Genomic DNA, 16,251 nt, shown 5'->3' with positions numbered 1-16,251 from the left:
GAGTAAATAAACATGCCTGACTGGGAAGACGCAATGGTTGTAGTCTATATTTAACAGAAAATAAAACAAAGACGTCCCTGTTGTCTTTCTGCTGCGGCATGGCAGTTGTTTTGTGTTCTGTGTATTTTGGATTCCTCTCTGAGTTTCTGTCACTTTGCTCTCTGATTGGTGACACCAATCAGGGAACTCGGGAACGCCACCAAGACTTACAATTTATTCTTCTCGCAACATCGCTCGTCGGACAGTGATTCAAGGAGCTTTTGACATACTCATGTTACATCCTCATAAGTTAATTGTCACATTTACTTATTACAATTAGGTTAATTGTAATTAATTTTTTTACATTGAAACGTAGCAAGCACTCCACTGTAGATCGGGTTTTACTTGGGCCGAGTCTCCAAGGGGTTGCATTTTGTTGCAACAGAAGTCAGTGTGGGTTGATTTAAATATCCTGATGTTATACTTGCAAGTCCAATCTTTCTGCCAATGCACTTTAACACAGATATTGGTCAACCAATAGGAATATCTATTCAACTTTGTCCTAATATCCCTCTTAGAATTATGTGGGAGTAAACAGCAGCTCCTTAGGTCAATTTCCTGGTCTCTTTTGGGAACTCACCCGTGACTCATGCTTGTTGCTTGCGGGGTTTGCTGTTGGTTCACTGGATGTGGCATCACCTGAGGCAATGGTAGTTCAAGTCTTGCTGGAAATGACGTAAGATGTCAGTAATCCACCCCCTCAAATCAAAGTTGGATAATTTTTTTAAAATGTCAAACGATCATGGCAGCAAAACAGGAACAAAGTTTTCCAAATGACTGCACTCTTTCAGGAAAACGTGTTGTATTTTTATAGCTCGTTGCACACATCGTCATCATGTTGGGTGGGGTGCAACATGATTAAATTGAACAATTACCAAATATTTTTAAGTTATTATAGTTTTTAGAAAAAACAAGAAAGTGTGATATTATATTACGTATTTCACAATGTATTCAAATATATTTTGGTTTCAGATTCTAAGGCATAAAAAATGCCTCTAAAAGGCCGGTTGCAAAACAAACAGAATGACTTCACACTTTACTTCATTTATTAAACACTATCTGAGAAATTTTTGTTGCTTTAAAAGCAAAACATTTAAAAACTTCATCTATCTTGACATTGATAACTGGCTAAACTGCACACTAAAGTTAGCTTGTCTGGCTCCTGATGTAATTTAACAAATTCAGAGAACTGCAGAAAACAACAAATTTTCCATATACTCCTGGAAATTTATAGTGTAAATATATGTGGCTGGTTCAATGCATCCGGTTTTGTTTAGATGATACTCCACTGGGTCTCTGGGTTTCAGGGGTTTTGCCGGATGCTAGCACAACTTTCAACACACCCACCTGTGTATTCTTAGACTTTGCATAAGTGTGTCTGCGGTTCAATATCAAATTAACTTCAGTATTGCCTTCCTCCAATACTTAAAACTATTTTGATTCATTTTACTCTTTTGAAATTCTGGTGTAATAGTGGTGTGACATCTGAGCTGCTCGTTGTTTTCATTTCTGATTGTAGTTTTCAGAAACGATCAGCGAGGTTATTCGTTTTCTGTCACTTTTCTTGCTTGAGTTTGTCTAGAAAGTTAACAGATTAAAAGCTGTTTGTCTTTCTAAAAACATTCACAAAAAGTGGTTATATTGAAGCTAGTTTACACATAAATGTGATATACTATATATTCCATATTATGATTGATAGTATGAAATATTTTTCTTGAATTATCTGCAGATTGTCTCAAACAGTAATATTTAGATAAGATACATTGCGATATTGTATTTATAAAGCATTGTGTTTTTAAACTAAACACCACTACCTTGCAACTCTTATTTCTTCCTTCAGCAAAGGGAGAAAGACTTTGTGTTGATTACAGAAAAGGTCAGCAAACAATTAAAAGTTAGGAAAACTCCTAAATCTTTCCCTAAAGTAAATAGACAATTCCAAAATCTGTTTCCTGCATGCACACCTTTCCTGGCACTTGATTTCGTAGTATGTTCAGTAAATCAGAAAGACGTCATGTGTTTTTTCTTTTGTTATTGTCCTGTTAAACAGCGGCAGAAGGCAGCACACTCCCGTCTTTTCCTCTTTGCTTCGAGTAACAGGGCATGACCCTTCCCCTGTACCGCTCTCCTGTCCTACCGTTTTGCCCCCCTCTATATGTGTCGAAACAAAGATTTATATAGCTTGGATAGCAGCGTACTGCAGCGGTAAGGACAGCTGTTTACACAGGAAAACATCTTTATTCTCTGTTATCCTGTTTCACTTTTACTTCATCCTTTTTTCTTTGACATGTGTCCTGTTAACTGCAACACCTCTCAAACATGAATGTTAGAATGTCTGTGACTGTGTTTGCAAGCGTGTGTGTGTGTGTGTGTGTGTGTGTGTGTGTGTGTGTGTGTGTGTGTGTGTGTGTGTGTGTGTGTGTGTGAGGCCTTGAAGCATGCACTTCTCCTTCCCCTTATCCAGTGAGGAAGCTCTACGGTCTCAAGAGACTCATCAACCATTAACTCATAACTATTTGAGGGAATTAGGTGAAGGTTCGTGTCCTCAGATAGTTGTGGAAATTGAGATTCCCAGAAAGTAGCCAGTGATGCAGAGATTAGCACTAAAGACATCTCTGCTATAGGAGTGCCAGCTCTCTCTGATTCCACAAGGCAAACATCAAGGAGTTCTGGAGAAAAAAAAAAAAAAAAAGAAAAAGAGCTTTTCATCTCATGTGTTTACAAAACATCATGTCTGCATAAACATCAACACCAAAAGCATTTGCAGCAACTGGAAATGTTTTCTATTCTGAAGTCACAGGAAGGAGAAAGCAGCGGTCCACCTCTAAACCGGTAGAGACTTAGATCGTTGTTAGAGGTTTAGACCCATTTAGGGTCCAAATGGGTCATCAATGAGTCTTCTGACTAATTTTGGTAGACCAGGTTTTAATGGGAAGGCTCTCCACTATTTCTCCATTTGTTGGTAAAGTCTTAAACCCTTAAAAAAATCTTCATAACCACTTCCAGATAAAAGATTTTGTGTTCTCATTTAAACTCTTAAAAAATATATGTTTTATAAAAAGCTATCTTCAAACTTTTGCGTCAAATTAAGCTTTTTGTGTATCTCACATTAGCAGCGAATAAACATATTCCTGAGAATTCTGCACTCTGTGGATTTTTTGCACTTTTTGACAGATCAGGCACAATATGTTGGTTAAGATCCTAAATACATCCTTACAATTGTTTTTTTCACATAAATACCTTGTTTGATCACCCTTTTGGACAATGAATATGTCCTATTCACCGTCAGTCACATAGTATATATATGTTAAAGTTTCAAGGCTGTCAACTCTGTGCCCCGGCTTTCCATGATACTATTTAGAGAAAGTCATGTTCAAAGGTTCAAATGTGACTTCTAGATAAGATTAGATGTCAAGAACTACTGGTGATAAGAAACCATATTTTATTGAATTCCCTTACAAATTTGAAGCAAACAAATATAGCATTTTTCTCTTTGTGCTATGTAAGTAAGCATAAACTTGAATCTTAAATTTGATTTCATTAGTAGCTGATTGCTGTTCAAGAAAATTTACAAATTACGGTAAATACTCTTTAAATGTCCTATTCACAGAAATAATAGTTCCCTAAAGATAAGGAGTGGACGTTGTCCAGAGTGATTTTCCATTCGGTCCAGATCTGGATAATGTTCGTGTCTTTGAGGTTCGCAGGTTTTGAGGTTTTGTTATGTAAGGTGTTGTTATAACACTCTACAGCTTCCACATATCACAGACTGTGTGCATGTTTCTTCTCATGTACTCTTGCAGTTTCATGTTAATTTTACTCTCGCCTGGCTGTTGATTAAGCAAAGAGGATATTTGCATGTAGGTCAGCCATTCTCACCCCTACTTTTAATGTTTTAGGGTTACTGAGCTAAAGAGTGATCTGAGGGAAAAAGCAGATCACCTCATGTAAATAACTGAAATATATAAATAAAAAAAGTAAAGAGGGCAACACGTTGACCATCCATTAATGAGTGATGATTACCTGTACAGAATTTAAAGATTTGGCAGATTACTTACATTAGATTGAAGGAGTAGAGTTAAAAACTGTCCTTCATGATGAATTCTGGCAGATTCTGTTATGTTCATTGTCTGTTCTAATGTAATGTAATTTCTCTGTTTTTGCAATGTGATCTGCACCTACTTGCTTTGTCCACTTGAATGATCAACAGTTTTCGACTACGAACATGGATGAAAACCGAAACATGTTGAAAGATGAATTCTGAGTCATGAGGATTAAGCCTGACTCATCTCAATTTCATGCAATGCACTTGAAATGTAAAGGTTCGCTTACAAACACTGTCTACATGCAGATTGGAAAAACAACTGCATTGTTTAGTCTGATCAGTCATCTTTGGTTGTTGTTCCCCTCACCTGAGACTTTCTTTTCTTTCCAAACTCAGTTTCATCTCGCACATGTGGTTTATTCTGCTACTGTACTGTACATGTTTTCAAATGATAGAAAACAGTGGCAGATTCACCAGGATGTGAGCAGTCACGTTGTGTGAGTTTTTATAGTTGAGGGCTTTTATAGTTAAGTGACAAAATGAGAAGTCATCTCATAGTAGCAACTACATTTGCAAGTGAAAATGCAACATTTCAGTTTCTGGACTTCGTCGCAGTTTTTATCTAAGCACCAACACATATGTATTTTCGTAGCTTTGAGCTTGACTTCATGTTATGGTTTGGGTATGATTTGCATTCTCTTCAACTTGTGTCTGTATTGCTTTGAGACCTGGTTATTGGTGCATTTGCATGGTCTGGTAATTAAAAGTCAAAAACATCTGTTTGGTGAGACCACTTAAAATATCTATCCAAAACTTTACCTTTTTTAATTTTTTTTTTTTACAAAGTATTAGTTTCAGCCAATATTTCATCATTCCAGAAAAGTTAGAAGACTGAATATCATATTTGATTGACGCTTTCTGACCTTAGTTTCAAATTTCCACCTGGATATTTTTGCTTATTTTAATTGTATGCAGTTATTTAAATGTCTTGTGAATAAATATATTTGCCCATTTATCTATAATGACTGGAACTGTCAATATCTAGCTAGTTATTTTCGCAATTTACCCTCTATTAAAAGAGTGGCCCTCAAATTTCACTCCCTGCTATGGCGGAGGTGAAATTACCGTAATAATTCAGTACTGGCTAGAAAGAGCAACGTCTCCCCTTTCAGAAACTGCTGGGTTTTTTAGATCTCACAAAATGTAGTGGTATTACGATACTGCAAATTTAATTGTGTTGCATGCACTCTGTTCGGTCTGGAAGGGTTAATGTTTTAGCAAAAATACTTTTTCTCTACATATTCCTTTCTGTATGAAAATCTGTGCTGTCTAACTTTTTGCACATTGTTTCATCAAGTAAATTTAATTCAGAGATTTTTTTTTATATGTATATTACCATGAGCAGTAGAAAGAAACAGCTGTCTGTTGCAAAAGAAAAATGACACTGTACAAAGTGACACAATGCAAAACTGAACTGAATAGCAGTGGAGTTTTGTTGCTGAATGACATTTTTGAGCCCAAATTCAAATATAAGAACAACAAATCACTGTGATTAGTTTAACTTTTTTATTACAAGAAGTCGCAAGAAGGGTTGAGTGAAGAAAAACGTGAACTTTCTCCCTGTGTGCAATCCTGGCCGGACTGCACTGATTGAGGTTTGTTTTTTTTCTTTGTAATCTTGGGAACTAATGGGCTTACGGGACGCCCTCATCAGTTCCTTGTTGTCTAACTGTAATATCTGCCTCGCTTGAAGCATTAAAAAGACAATATCTACCAGAAAATCCAGTTATCCAACCTCAACATTTTGCATGAGGAAACCTTACATAGCAATGTAGCATGTTATAACATGTATACCATTTGACCTCATGGAAGAGACAAAACCCTAAATGACACTGGATGTTGTTTTTCACTAAGTCGAAACAGATACTTTGAAAGTCGAGTTTGATAAGCTCATTGATCGACCAGAATCATGTTTTAGCTACATCAAGGCAGAAAGATCTATTTCTGTCTGCTGTTTGAAATGCAACACTTATTCTATGTCGTATTTGGTTCTTGTTAGTCTTTTTTTTTTACTTAGAAAAACTGTAATATTCTCAAATATACTGACTTTTTTAAATACAAAATGTATGACATTTCTAATAAAAAAGAAATAAAAACATGCATGTATGATAAATTATTAATATTGAATTCAGCACTTTATAACAAATATTAATAATAAATGTGACATAAACCAATAAAAAATAACTTTACTTACCATAATGTTTCTACTTCTACACTCCTTTCATGTGAATTATTTTACAAGTAATCCTTTATTTGTTCTTTAACCAATCCATGTCAAATGACTTTGTGCATCTATATTCATTGCTAAGGACACCCATGTGGCCCGGCTTGTTATTTGACATAGTTATGTACAAATGGTTCTTAATTACTTTAAGCTAAAAAGCTTCTCTCACATGCTGCTGTCTAATGTTAAACAGAAACTGTAATATGTGAGAGAGAGAAACGTTTCTACTATCAAATCTACTACTGTGGCTTTGGGAATACTGAAGGCATGAATGCTGTTTGTACCAGTGGCTGTCAAAGCATCTTTCCTGGTCGCCTTGCAGGAAAGACGTTCTACTGAGGCTGAGATGGAAACAGCTTCAATAAACCCTGAAAGATCAGAAATGTGCACTAAATTTTTGCTCTTTATACAAATAATATTTGTATCATAAACACAGGTAAAAAGAAATAAACTACCTTATTCGCATGTGTTGATATGTAGAAAAGAAATATGAGGCCCAGCTGATGCCGTGTGCCACCAGAATTAGGTGTCAATAAAACCGCAGAATCATTCTCCCCACTAGGCCGATAGCCTGAAGATTATGACATTTATATATTTTGTCTTTTGTGAATTAATAGACCACACCTTGTCAGCACAGACTAGTTTTATCAATTGTTAACAAACTTAATAATAAGTCAAGCTTTAAACGAGACAGAATTGCATTTGAGGGTTTGGATACTGACGACTGCTCCAGTGAAATTGATTTTCCTCCTACTCACAAATGAAGGCGTAAATTCAAACTGGAAGACTCTTTAGCCCCACCTGCATCATCATCCAATCAGCGCGTCCTGACGACCAAGCCATGCTGTAGCAAATTAGAGTATTTTTTTTTTAAGTTGGTTCAAAGAAACCTTCCTCCAGGGCAGTAAACATTTTCCTTTTTGAAATGATTTTTCACGTCTCTCAAATTAATAGTTTTGTAAAATTGTGTTCTCAGATCTTATTTCAGAAAATGTGTATATCTGAACTCTGGGACAAACAAACAAATTTAGTTTGGACTTACCAACCATGCTATCTAGAGCATGGTAAGTCATACTCGACTGTTCTTTGCCACTTCTACTGTCCTTAGAAAGCTGACTAGACTTTTCACTGCTGCTGCTGACTCAATATGGCTGACTCTGAAACTTCGTTTCTAGAAAAAACTTTCAATATCGTTGAGGTTTTTTTGTTTTTGTTAATTGTCCCTGGTGAAATAATAGCAACATATACATATAAGTGCATAACAATGTCTTTAGTTCTCAGTATCAATATTCGACATAACATTGACAGTGAGTGTAGAAAGTAGAATTTTTTTCTGCGTGGTTTTTATATGCTACTTTTAAAAGCGTTAATTGTAACTCCAATTAATTTTTTTCCCGTTCGTAACTGCCATCATTCTTATCACTACAGTTCTGTAATTTTTGTTGAAATAAATAGACGTTATTACAATATACCTACCATTGCAAACATATTGTGTATCACTTCTGTATGCCTTTCACATCATAAATCAGTAATTTCCGTAATAAGTGCAGATATCTTTAAACATTAGTTTCTGTATTCCAGAAACTAATGATAAATAGACTATGGCAGATAAAAGTTGAAAGATCAATGAAACAATAAAGAAACTTTGCTAGAATACAGTTAGCCTTCCTGTTGTCTGCTAGAGTTTCAGCAGTTTACAGGCAGTTTAAGAAGCTGCCTGTATGAGCAGCATTGGTGCATTGGTGAAAAATATAGATTTTTTTATAGTAGTTTATTACACCTTTTGTGCTTTTCGACTCACTTCATTTTTAAACTTCTCACTGATATCAGAAATAGCAAACTGAGTCTTTTTTCCCACAATGACAACTTTTAGACAGAAGACTGTTGCTGCTGACTGCTTATCTATGGTGTAGTCACACAACCAAAAAAAAAAAAAAAACACAAGGTCAGGAGAAAAATGTATCATTTTTGTCCATTGGACAATTTTTTGTGCATTCCTACTTCAAGTTGTGTGAAGTTTTTCTTTTCAACTTTATGTACGATGCTAAGACAGAAGGAAAAGTCACTTTCTCTGTCTTTCCTCTGCAGGTTTTCCATTCCATGTTGCTTCTACTTGCCAACAACATGAAATACTACGCTGCCTACTATCAGCTAAAACTGCAAAAACAATATCTGTTATATTATGAGGGCACAACAAAGGTCAAAGTATGAATAAAGTGAAGGTGCTGCTGCTGGAGTTTAACATTTCTGCTTGTGCAAGTCCAACGAAAAAGCTACGTTTTAGTGTTTTCAGATGTTACATGAGGAAGAAAAAGGGAATGCGTCACCACTGTCACATTGACTCTTAGTGACTGAGAGAGGAGGGAGAAAAGGGCAGCCAAAGAAGCATGATGAGGTTGTCAGAGTGAAGAAACAGGAAATCATCTGCATCTGATGTCTACCACCTCACACACACACGCACGCACGCACCCGCACACACACACATACACAAAACAACGTTTAAAAAAAATTATTTTTGGACCGTGTAATACAAGCCTCTACCAATGCAACAGTATGGTGTAAACATAAAAAAAAAAGGTATTCAAGGATCGGACATGACACACTATAAAGCACACGCAACACACACGCACGCTCAGACCACATGATAGTTTGCTGTCTGAACTTTTGCTGAGCCCAGACTCTGTCAGAGAAAGATGTGTGTGTAGTTCCCTTTCTGATGGTCATCACTTCCTGAGGAAAAACATGACCACACACACACACAAGCGCACACGCAGACTGTCGTTCTGATACTGTCACTTAAATGTTCAGCAGTGAGGCCGAAACAGAAAAGTCACGGAAACAGGAGAAAAGGGTGAGTGGACCAACCAGAACCCTGTGTGCACGTTCTTTTACACAACTGTTTCTGATATTAAAAAGATTCCTGCAATTCATGTATTTGTTTATAATGTCTGGCACTTCATTTCAGCTAAGATAAGATTCTGTCACTCATGAGGAAATGTTACTTTCCTGAAAAAAAAATTGATTGGTGATCATGAAAAGCTTACAAATAATCTTAAAAATCTTTACTACATATTTAAATAATATAAAATTTAATAAATATGTTGATCGCATGTGGATAATAAAGACTGTTATTATTTGCTTTTAATATTCTTTGAAATTGTTCTGGTTATTGACTTGTACTTGTGTTTTTTGGTTTAGATTTGTGTGTTTTGGATGTTATAAGTTTTTTGTAAGAAGTATTGTGCGTGTGGTGAGGAGGTCAGGGACTCCTCTCTGTCTCTGTTATTCTCTCTGTTATTATAGGGACTAATGTAGATTGTTGAATAAGCTATTTCAAAGTGGACAAATGGGGGTTAATCTACTTTTTAAACATTTGTATAGCTTCTCATTCACAGAGCATCTCTTTCCAGGGTTTTTTAGTGCCACCACAAGACTAAAATAAATTGTGGAAATATTAGTGAGTTCATATCACCTGCTGACACAGAAAGCAGGTGATACTAAATCTCTAAATGAACTAAAGAAGAGGAAACATGTTTAAATTGGTAATGTGAGGCTTATGGCTTTAGATCCAGTTTATTCATTTATTAATGTCTAAGATAATTGGGTAGTGTGAGTTTATTTTTAGTTTCAAGTACTGATTAATGAAATAAATTATACTAAGAAACACAACTACCCAATCAAACTGCTTGTTGTTCTCTCATTGTAACTCTGTAAATTCCAGAAAGTCAAACTGGAATTATGCTCTGCACAGAAAACAGTTTTAAGTGACTTCAGTGGGTATTTATTCTATATTTTTGACCATTTTTTACCATCACATCTGACACTGCAAGGTAGATATCAAAATGTTGCCATAAAATATAAAACCTATAAAATCCAGCCCTAGTTGTCACTCACTAGCATTAATGAACAGATGCTCTGAAAAGAATTAAGCCAGTTAATCAAAACATAACCCTACCATTTATTTAGCTTGTGATAAGGCGGATCCTTTACAAGGTGGATTTGATTTTAGGTTTTATCTAAAGTTGAAATGAGGAGATTTGACTGACAAAATCAAATTGAAATCAGAGACAGGTCGTCTGCCAGACGAACATTGCGGTTTCTATCCTCCCACCATACCAAGCTTTGAAGACTCCATATGAGTAAGTTCGGTACCAACCAACCAGGTGGGTTTCCAGACTCGATCTAGACTTTCAGTCTTGTCGAGAGGGCAGTCCAGACCTCCATTTGACACTTGGTTTTCCAATACTTGATCATTCATGTGTAGAAGGGGGAAGGCCCTTTCCTCTAGCGGCTTCACACCAGCAGAATAAAAAAAAAAGTGCCAGTTTCCTGAAGAGTAACACAGACTTTTTGGTTATTTTTATGTTTTTACCCTCCTGTGACACAAAAAAACATTTGACTTCAAAAACTAGGTGGCTTAGTCAGACAAAACCGCAAAAAAAAAAAAAAAAAAAAAAATTCTTACTACACATGATGTTTCCAGAGTCCCACACATTCTTAACATGGGACTCATCAGGCAAAAATCAAGCTCTCTAATCTTTTCAAAGAAAATGTGGGGACTGCGAAGCAGACAAGCAGGCGGGCATATCTTTGTTTTAGTCACTGACTCTGAACCACATGCTGTTTTACATGAAGAGGTCAGGAAGTCACAGAACTCGGGCTGAGCGCTGTCTTTCTCGCTTTCATTCCCTGCCACACACACAGGCACACACAAATTAAAAACTTTCAAGAAACGTCTTTGACAACATATGGTTTACTTGTTAAAAAAGGACAGAAAAAAGCACCCTCTTGTCAAGAGGTGTCATATTTTGCAACTTGTCACTGTTTTAATAACTTTGTGAAGACAGGGGTAACTCTAAATTTAACAAATATATAATGTGACTGAGTTAGCCTTCCTTTTTTTCACCTGTTTCTGCTTTGCTTCTGTAGTTTTTAACATCATGTGGAGAAATATAATATCTTTCGAAGTGATTGATTGTGGTTGATAATAGCTGTTTAGTCCTCGCCCTGAAACAAGGTGGGTAGGCTTTTGTTTAAACAGAGCAAATAAAACTGCAAAGACCTTGAATGTGGCGGAGCAGGTTCTCCGTTTTGTCTCCCACATATTACAATAAACCGGTCTGCTTCATCTCTTAGAATCTCTGCCGTTCAAAACTCACCTTGTTAAGTGTAGTTTGAAATAATCTTTCCAACTAATGATTGTGATAGAAGGCTATCAAACAGTTGTGTTGCTTCTTTACTATTATTTGGGGCTTATTCAACAAACTTCAACATTTACATTGCATAACTTTCAAACAATTACCACTTTTCAGGGCTCCCAGATTGAATGTGTCTTTTAGTATAAATATTTACCTTTCTTCCTCGGTTATTCTTTTTCTATTGAACCTCATGCTGAGATCTTGGTGGAAAAGTTCAGCTTTTTCACTCCTTGGACAGATCTTTAAGTTTAACGAGAGACTTGTTGTTGTTACAGTTTTGTATGTTCTGGATTATGGTGCTTTATATCCATACTTATTCTTAATCCTACATACTTTGGAGACAGTTCATCATAAGACTGTGATTTATTAGAAAACATTGCTGTTTGTTATGTGCATTGTTGAATGATCTCTCTTGGGCACAGAAGTTTTGTTTCAAATTACTGTTTTGGTCCATTGAACTTCATATTAAAAAAACATAATAAAAAACAGTCTTGGGTCCCAGGATGTCCTTTTGTACCTAAAGTTGGGACAGATTATGGAAAAAAGATAGTTGGAACTGTTTACCAAATGTACATATTTTCAAAAAGCTTGTTTATAAGTTGGTGAAACATTTTAATGACTAATTAAATGATTTTCAAATTAAGATAAACAATAAAGTTCACAAAAAATAATCATGAGATAAATAAGGACTCCAGCCACAGTGCTTAATAAAAGTGTTCATATGCCTTGAACATTTCACATTTCATCAATTATAACCAGAATTATTTGGTTAGAGTTTAACTAAACGAACATAAAATAATGCTAATTGTAAAACAGCTCGAACTCATTTATATGGGATGCATATCATTTGGGATTAATTGGTTTTAGGTTTGGACTTTGACGGGGCCTTTCCAACATATACTCCTGAGTGACATGTATGTTTTCACTTCAATGTCTCACAGCAGGTTTCGAGTGTTCAATCAGGGTGATGCGTTGTGTTAGCTTTGCACACTCACATAGTGCGTCATGAGGGACAAAAACCTTAAAAGTTGTTTTCATTTGACCAGAATACCTATTTCCATATATTTGCTCGGGCTCCTACATGGTTTGTGGAAAACTGCAAATGAAAGTTCGTATGACTTTCTTTGTATAAGTCAAACGTTTATACCAAACCTGGGTTTTGTATAAAGCCCACATTTGTGGATTGACACTAGTCTTTTGACTAGGTCTTTTATCTGAGCTGCTAATCTTTGTATGTCCTCCAGACAGTGTTGTAGTACCCAAGACCATTTTTTGGTCTTGGTCTTGTCTCTGTCTCGGGCGCTGAGGACTCGGGATTTTATTTCAAGACCAGTCAAGACCGCAACTGTGGAAATATCATGAAACTTACAGCATACTGTCCAGTTTAGTTTTTAACATGTTTGTTTTCACTGGATGCTAAATTCAGCAATTAAAATCCAAGCAAAAGCGTAATTTACCAATTCTGTGTTTTGTCACTTCATTATTGTTTCTTTTATTGTGTGTTTGCAGAACAGCTGTGCTCATACTGAGAACAATTTACATAGTAGACTGATTTCAGAAATGCTAAAGTTAGGTAATTTCTATGTCACATTTAGGTGTATTTGCACAACTTACTATTACTCATGTTGGTTTTTTAGAAACCAGAATAAAATACATTGGACATTTTAGTTTTAGCGTTACAAAATGTAAAAAGTTGGAAAGATATGAACTCTTTTGAAAGGGACTATGCAGTCTGTTGAGTAATTTTATCCTGCTCCTTTGTGTCTGACCGTTTTGGAAAAAGCCATATCTGTTGTGAAGAAATCTGAGCATCTTGAACATTACATTGGTTTTGCAACTCTGTTCCTTAGGGATGATTTCACATATTTTCCTTGATTTCACCTCTTTTTCCAAAGTGGTTGCATTCCAGCTGTGTTGACAGTGGCACAGCCTCTCTTAAGCAACTTGAAGAACAGTTTGTGTCTGCACATTATTTACCTTAACTACTTCAGTAATTCTTAAAACCTGACTAGGTTTTTTTTTTTTTTTTCAATATCTTTCTTGTAAAACTCACCCTTTAGGACAAAGAGAGAGTGTTTGCGGCTGCCAGACTTGCTTGGCTTTTAGGGCTTTAACACTACTAATGTGTCACGACTGCCAGATAATGGAAAGCATTTCTCCAAACTGTACATCTACCTCGAAGTCAAGCCTTGACACGTGGAAACCTGAGAAGTGGCTGGAGACACGGCTGCAGCTCCTGCACACGTGCTGACATGAACACACCTCTACTAAGGCAACACAAACCAAACACCTCTTACTAATAATTTGTCACCTTTTATCTAGCCTGACAACTTGTTTTCAGTTTATGCACAACCTCAGAGGAAAAGTTTGAGCCCGAACTTGCTTTCACCCTCAGTTACGACATAATTGAAAAAGTTTTGTTTCACTGCCAGGCTGCAATCGCCTTCCTTTTTCTTTTCCCATGTTGTGCTGAACACAGAGCATGAATTTCCTCAGATGAGAGTTTTCTTAAGAGTCTCCAGAGTGCAGTTCAAATCCTTCCAGTAGCTCAGGGACTTGCTTTCTGTCACCCATTGCTTTATCTCTCTTGCCTTTTGCCTCTGGAGCTCTTCTCTTTCCCACTGGATTTCTTTCTCCATTTAATAACTTGATGCCAAGCAGAGCACAAGTCATTCTCTTCCTCAGTCTATTTTAATTCTGCATCAGCTGGCAACTCTCCAGCAAAAGGAAAAATAGCCAGGTTTCTTCAGGTATTAATAGCCATTAGTTTCACACACTTATTCACATACCATTCCTCTGCTTGTAGTAGAACAATACCTCAGTCCATGTGAATTTTAAGTGGACCCCACTGATTTTTTGCTGCCACATTCAAAACAAGTGAAAAGGAAACAGTATGTGTTTGAGAGAAGAGGATGTTTGTTCCACAGGGTTGTTTTGCCAAGTATCTTTGGAGCCAGTGGAAGTCATTATCATACCGGGTGCTACTGTGCCATCTGAGCCTACTATTTTAGTTGTGTCCTGTTGCATAATTAGCATTCTTTGCTTTGTTTTTGTTCCAAATCAGCATCTGAATGGTTGATTGGGGGTTATTTTGAGAATCTGTAGAGGTTATAAAGGTTACATTCATTGAACAGCGCTATGGATCTATTGATTATTTATGAATGTTGCTGATCTCTTTTCTGTATTTATATTCAAAATATAATCAGCATTTAAATAATTTTTACAATGTTTATTGCACTTTACCTTAAATAAAAACATTACATATCAGTATTTGGCCTGTGCTTGATTGAATTGTGCTTTACTTTCTGAGAACTTGCAAAAAAAAAATCACAATTTCCTGACATGCTGTATATTTTTGCATTACACCACAGCCTTGGGCAAACTTACCCTCGGGGCGTAAAGCTTTCTATTTGGTTTGCTTTCATGTGGACGCAAGTACCCTCTGATGGTTGGACTTTGATAATCTCGGCTGACTTTTTTTCCTCCAATGTCTGTTCATTTTGGATGAAAACACCTTCAGTGAACTGTGCCAACAAAAACAAATCTAGCTAAGTTGTAACTATGGTTAGCAGACCAGTGCTAATGAAAAGGGATGCTGATAAATTTGGCTTATCTTCTAGTTCTGAATCTAAATAAAGATAATAAATAAATCAATTGATGCAGATGTTTATGAAGTCCCTCCGATTTTTCACAGTGAAGGTATTCAGAAAATTAGCATATTGTAAGAAAAAAATCTTCAGTCTTAATAAGACCGTAGATGTTTTAGTACTCAAAAAAGGCAGTTATCTTTTGTGCCTTATATCAAGTCATGTATCCTTGGCCTCCTTTCTGTGTCCTTTAGTTGGGCAATCGCACCACTAGGCACCCAAACAGCATGAGAGGAAGACAGTGTTTTGAGCAGAGGAGACGATCCTCAGTGCCAGAGTTCGTCTTGTTCTCCCCGTGACTCAGTCTGCCTCCCAGTTTGCATGATAACAGACATACTTCAGGAACGAGCGGGAGGACTGTGGGTACTCCTCATGGTGTATGCATGGGAGTGTGCACGCACGCCCTAATGTTTTGAACTTTTCCGAGGAGACATTTTTAATGATTAACCTTCCGCAGAATTCTGTAGGTGGACTTGTAGTTTACAGGCACATTTAATCTTTTTCTTTGCTTCAGATGTCCACCGTTATTCAACAATTGTATTTGAGAAAAGCCACAAACACTCATATAATCTGGATTAGTTTGTGTTGCATCTTTTAATGCTTCCTTATCTCTTCTGTTTGCACCACAGACATGGTGGACACCCAGCAGCTCCTAGCTTGGCCTGTCGGTTTCAGCCTGAGCGCAGTGGACCTGCCAGAGCTGGACGACAGCTCCCACTACCTCGACATGAAACATTTGTCCACGTCAGACTATGCCTCCATTTCCTCCTCCTCCATCCCTTCCTCCTTGTCTCCCCCGCTTTTATCCTCCATCTCATCTGCTGGCTTGGCCTACGACATCAGTCCTCCGCTTAGTGAAGAACACCTGACGAATATGGACTACACAAATATGCACAGCTACAGGACAGAGATGGAGACGCACAGTAAGTTCAGCTTAATTTGCTATGATTAAAAATTTTGTGGATTCAAGGACTAGAATAAAAGTTACTGCTGGTTGAAGTAACTAAAGAATCAATTGTGAAAATTTTGACCTGTGTC

At 36.7% G+C, this 16,251-nt stretch overlaps 1 protein-coding gene across 3 annotated transcripts in view; it reads left to right on the top strand.

Annotated features, from left to right (window-relative positions):
* Window positions 1-16,251, top strand: part of pparg (peroxisome proliferator-activated receptor gamma) — a 39,746-nt gene that overhangs the window by 5,825 nt on the left and 17,670 nt on the right. For 2 of the 3 annotated variants that reach the window (XM_055026975.1, XM_055026974.1), the window contains exon 2: window positions 15,843-16,136. In XM_055026975.1, the coding sequence (XP_054882950.1) occupies window positions 15,845-16,136 (292 nt within the window). In that variant the 5' untranslated portion in view covers window positions 15,843-15,844. Of the gene's footprint in view, window positions 1-9,137; window positions 9,220-15,842; window positions 16,137-16,251 lie in introns of those variants that run through there. The other variant, XM_055026976.1, reaches the window with a different exon arrangement.

The sequence above is a fragment of the Poeciliopsis prolifica genome, unplaced genomic scaffold (assembly GCF_027474105.1).
Source record: "Poeciliopsis prolifica strain line A6 unplaced genomic scaffold, Auburn_PproV2 SCAFFOLD003, whole genome shotgun sequence".
Classification (NCBI taxonomy): Eukaryota; Metazoa; Chordata; class Actinopteri; order Cyprinodontiformes; family Poeciliidae; genus Poeciliopsis; species Poeciliopsis prolifica.
Note: the sequence above shows the minus strand (reverse complement) of the source record. Positions and strands in the feature narration are given on the sequence as shown.